Source organism: Vulpes lagopus, chromosome 9, assembly GCF_018345385.1.
Source record: "Vulpes lagopus strain Blue_001 chromosome 9, ASM1834538v1, whole genome shotgun sequence".
Taxonomy (NCBI): domain Eukaryota; kingdom Metazoa; phylum Chordata; class Mammalia; order Carnivora; family Canidae; genus Vulpes; species Vulpes lagopus.
Genome location: NC_054832.1, coordinates 3,138,827 through 3,143,467, shown reverse-complemented (window position 1 = coordinate 3,143,467; position 4,641 = coordinate 3,138,827). Strand labels below are relative to the sequence as shown.

The following is a 4,641-nucleotide window of genomic DNA, read 5'->3' as shown; positions in this document are numbered from 1 at the left end:
CTCACCCCCTCAGCCACGCCGGCATCTCCTCCCCGCCCCCCGCCCAAGTACCGGCGTGATTCACGCAGGACTTGAACTCCCCGCCCCGAGCTCGAGACCCGAGCTGAGGATGCTCGGCCGCCCCGGGCACACCGCAGCTTGTCCGCGGCCTCCGCCTTCTACCCCGCCCCGCGCCGCTCGCGGCAGCCAGAGGGATCCCGGAACTCGCCCACTGATCCCTTCGGCCGCTTCCCACTTGGAACAAAAGCCAGCAGAGCCGAGGCTCCCTCGCAGTCCTGCTGCAGCACACCGGGCTCCCGGAGCGGCGTGGACCCCGCCGCCAGGCAGCGCCTTCTCCGGGCCCCCCGCCCCGTATCCCCGCGGACCCGCTGCGCGACCGCCGCCAGCCCCCGGGTCCCGCACGCCGCAGGCAGGCCGGCCCCCGGCGGAAAGCCCCGCCCCCGGCGGAAAGCCCCGCCCCCCGGCGGCGCGCGGCATCTCGGGATTTGTAGTCCGGCCCCGGAAGGGCAGACTCCCGCCCCCGCGGCCGCGCCGCCCCGACACTACAACTCCCACGGGGCAGCGGGACGCCGCTCCCGCACCCTCCAGGCCGGCAAGCCCCCTGCCTCGCGGCGGGTTCGGCGGCCGCCGCGGGGCGGGGCGCGAAGATGGCGGACGCGGTCGCTGGCAGAGACAAGTGCGGGGAGCCGCGGCTCGTGTCACTGCCCCTGTCCCGCATCCGGGTCATCATGAAGAGCTCGCCCGAGGTGTCCAGCATCAACCAGGAGGCGCTGGTGCTCACGGCCAAGGCCACGGTGAGGCGGGCCGCGCGGGAGGACGGAGGGGCGGGGGGCCGCCCGGAACCGCCGCGCCCCCCTCCTGACCCCCCCACCCCGGCCCGCGCGCCGCCGGCTCCCCTTCGCAGGCTCGCGGGGCGCGCGCCCTCCGCCCCGCCCCGCCCTTCCGTCCCCCTCCTCCTCCTCGGCGCGCCTTCCGCCCACCCACTCGGCTTTCCTCGCCGCCCCGCGCAGCTCCCGTCCGCCCCTGCGCGCCCTCCGCCCCGCCCACCGCGCGCCGCTCCCCCCTCCCCCGCGCGCCGCTCCGCCCCGCCCCCTCGCCGCCCTCCCCCGCGCCGCCCTCCCCCGCGCGCCCTCTCCGCCCCGCCCCCCGCTCCCGTCCTCCCTTGCGCGCCCTCCGGCCCGCCCGCCGCGCCGTTCCCGCCGTCCCCCGCGCGGGCCCCCGCTTCCGGCCTGTGCCTTGGGTTTCGGGCACCGGCGGCTCGGGGCGGGGCCTCCCGCGCTTCCGTCAGCGCCCGTGGTGCCTGCGCGCGCCCAGGTGCACCTGCGGGGCTGGCCGCTCCTCTTGGCGCCCCGGGCCCTGCGTCGGCCGCGGTCCTGCCCGCGCGCGGTGTCCCTGGGCTCGGGCCTCCGTGCCCCCGGGGTCCCGGGGATCTTCCTGCTTCCCGTTAGGGGTAGAGTTCAGAGGGCCCTAGACGCCCGGAGCCCGCACGCGCTGCGTCACCCGGACATCTCCCGCCCCCCAGCAGCCTTGGCCTCGGGGTGCTCGGTGTCCCCGCCCGGCACGTCCCGCCGGCGAGGGCGAGGGTGCGGGGCGCTAGGCCTCCTCCTCGCTCCCTGGCCTGGGGCGCTAGAGGGGAGAGCGGTGACGTCGAGGCTCCGCTCAGGTGGTTGCTTTGGGGAGGCGTTTGGGCAGGTGGGGAATCGTGGGTTTTGAGCTCCAAGTTGCGGGGTGTTGTAGGAAGCCGGGCTGGACACGGTGCTCAAGGAGGAGGCCGGCCGTGCGCTCCCGGGTCAGGAGGCAAGGAGTGGACCGAGCTGCAGCCCTGCAGGCTCCCAGCCCGCGGCCCAACGCCTTGTCAGCGTTTTGCCTGCATTAGGAATCTAGAGTGACTTTAGGGCAATGCCTGCTTCCCCCCTGGCTTTGATGGGGCTTTGATGGGGCCTCGCGGTCCCTCTGACCCCCACTGGCTTCCCGTAACTGGAGCACCCAAGATGATCTGCAGTCAGGTCACCTAAGCCTTAATGTAATCTAGAAGATCAGGTTCTGCGGTAGGTCTTTATTTTTTTTTTAATTTTTTTTATTTATGATAGTCACAGAGGGAGGGAGAGAGAGAGAGAGAGAGAGAGGCAGAGACACAGGCAGAGGGAGAAGCAGGCTCCATGCACCGGGAGCCTGATGTGGGATTCGATCCCGGGTCTCCAGGATCCCGCCCTGGGCCAAAGGCAGGGGCTAAGCCGCTGCGCCACCCAGGGATCCCTGGAGTAGGTCTTTAAAGCAAGTCTTTCATTTTACTTTTTCGTTTTGTCTTAGGAACTCTTTGTTCAGTATCTAGCCACCTATTCCTACCGACATGGCAGTGGAAAAGAAAGGAAAGCACTCACCTACAGTGATGTATCGAACACTGCAGAGGAGTCGGAGACTTTTCAGTTTCTTGCAGGTACTCAGTCTTTGAAACATTCTGGTTAAAACATACATAGTAATTTACACCTTTTTTTTTTCCTTCTTTCATTTTTTTCTCCTGTTTTCACTGAAATAGACAATTTTTTTTTTTTTTTTTTTTTTTTTTTTTGCTGCTTTCTCCAGGTGCCAAAGTTTACCATGACCTGGCACAGGAAGACATTTGTAGTTTTGTCAGAGTATGTTTGTAATGTGGTTCACCTAGAATGGTAATGAAGTCAGCAACCTGCACAGGGATGTTTGGCTGGCTGGGTGGGTGGCTGGGGGAGCCTGGCCGACCCACGCCTCAGACTCCTTATCACTGAAGGGAAAACTCTGGGCTGGTCTACGTGACCCCAAGAGCAGAGAAAGTAATAGTTGTGGACAGGCTGTGGGGGCCACAGCTGTAAAGAGCTTCCATCTGCCTCCGAGGCCAGCGGCATGTCTCAGGTAGGTGGGCAGACTTGCTCATCACCAGCACATACAGGAGCACATGATTTGCAGTCCGTGGAGTGGAAACAGGTCTTTGGCAGGAGTCAGGAGGCAGTACTAGTTTCCTGCTATTTCACCCAGAAGCATGGTCGGAATTTTGTCTTGTTTTGGAAACTGTTCTAGAGTTCAAAGCAGGAACTAGCACATTTTGAAATTTGCATTGCTGTGTTCGTGGTCTGCCAAAACCAATTGCTGATGTTAGCTTTATATTTTTAAGATATATTACCAAAGAAGATTTTAGCTAGTAAATATCTGAAAATGCTTAAAGAGAAGAGGGACGAAGACGAGGAGGAGAATGACAGCAATGATGGGAGTGACGGGGACGAAGCAGAATCCTAGACCAAACAGGAAGTGCTTTAGAAATCACCCTGCTGAGGACCCTCCTGGATTAGCAGCATTGCTTGGAAGCAAGCACAGCGCTGTGTGACTTTAGACTCCTCACTTCTCAGAGACTTCAAGTACATTGGATTTCTTCCTGGCTAAGACAGAGCACCTGGTGTGCCCACATCACAAATGGCCAGAAGGAAAGTGACCCAGACAGCAGCCTCTCTGAGGGGCCCGCACTGCACTTCGGGGGCACAGAGGTACCAAGAAAGCTGCCTGTATGGTCAGGCACTGCCAGTTGATCTGCTGCAGCTGAAAGCTGTGGAGGCAGACAATTTTGCTTCACTTTTTAATTTACAGATAGATTTTTGAAGAGCTTCTAAATACCAGTTGTATAAATTCATAGATGTATATTTGGAAATTAGTTCTTGTAAACAAGTAGATGTAGTTTGAGCTAAATACATAGTATATGGGTAGTATGTTACATTTGAAAATTTAATGATTTGTTCAAATACTGCAATTTTATTAACTGTAAAGAAATAAAATTTCTTTATTAGAAGCTGTACATAGTTTTAGTCAATGTTTTGTGGAACTAGTTTTGGAGCTCTCTATTCTAATGTCTTGCATATTATCTGAGAAGCCTGCAAAATTTAAAAATAAGCATTTCTAATACTTTCATTCTTGGAAGAAAAAAAAGTTAATTAAATCAAATACGAAAAGAAATATAATCTCTGTATAAACATATTTCTCTTAAAAGCATTTTATTTTTTTATTTTATTTTTTTTTCTTAAAAACATTTTAAAACATGTTGTATATTGAAAATCTCTCAGGCCGCCTGGGTGGTTCAGTCAGTTGAACATCTGCCTTTGGCTCAGGTTATGATTTCAGGGTCCTGGGATCAAGTCCCACATTGGGCTCCCTGCTCAGCAGGGATCTGCTTTTCCCTCTGCCTCTGCCCCTGCTCCTTCTCAAGTAAATAAATAAAACTTAAAAGAAAATGTCTTATTTTACTGTTCCTTTCTTTATACTCAAATTGTTTTTATTCACAGAGAAAACTACAAGCCCTATTTTTTTTTCCCCCACATAGGGTAAATTTTTGGCTTTTGTTTTTTTAGTCTCTCTCTCTCTCTCTCTCTCTCTTTTTTAAAAAGTTGAATTAGGGCAGCCTGGGTGGCTCAGCAGTTTAGTGTCGCCTTTGGCCCAGGGTGTGATCCTGGAGACCGGAGATCGAGTCCCACCTTAGGGCTCCCTGCATGGAGCCTGCTTCTTCCTCGGCCTGTGTCACTGCCTCTCTCTATGTCTCTCTCATGAATAAATAAATAAAATCTTTAAAAAGTTGAATTAATTTTACGTCCAATAAATCATCCTTTAATAGCCAATCTTTTATGT

The 4,641-nt window shown here is 56.4% G+C and overlaps 1 protein-coding gene across 2 annotated transcripts; it reads left to right on the top strand.

The window, feature by feature from the left end:
- Positions 1 to 511: 511 nt before the first annotated feature.
- On the top strand, positions 512 to 3,996 carry CHRAC1 (chromatin accessibility complex subunit 1). Of its 2 annotated transcripts, none has more exons than XM_041769611.1 (3): positions 512 to 794; positions 2,311 to 2,437; positions 2,584 to 3,996. In XM_041769611.1, the coding sequence occupies exons 1-3, from the start codon at positions 648 to 650 to the stop codon at positions 2,646 to 2,648; spliced, it is 339 nt and encodes a 112-aa protein (XP_041625545.1). In that variant the 5' UTR covers positions 512 to 647; the 3' UTR covers positions 2,649 to 3,996. The 2 variants fall into 2 exon arrangements, with proteins under 2 accessions (XP_041625545.1, XP_041625544.1); XM_041769610.1 differs by having other exon boundaries at positions 514 to 794; positions 3,146 to 3,996.
- The last annotated feature ends 645 nt before the right edge of the window (positions 3,997 to 4,641 follow it).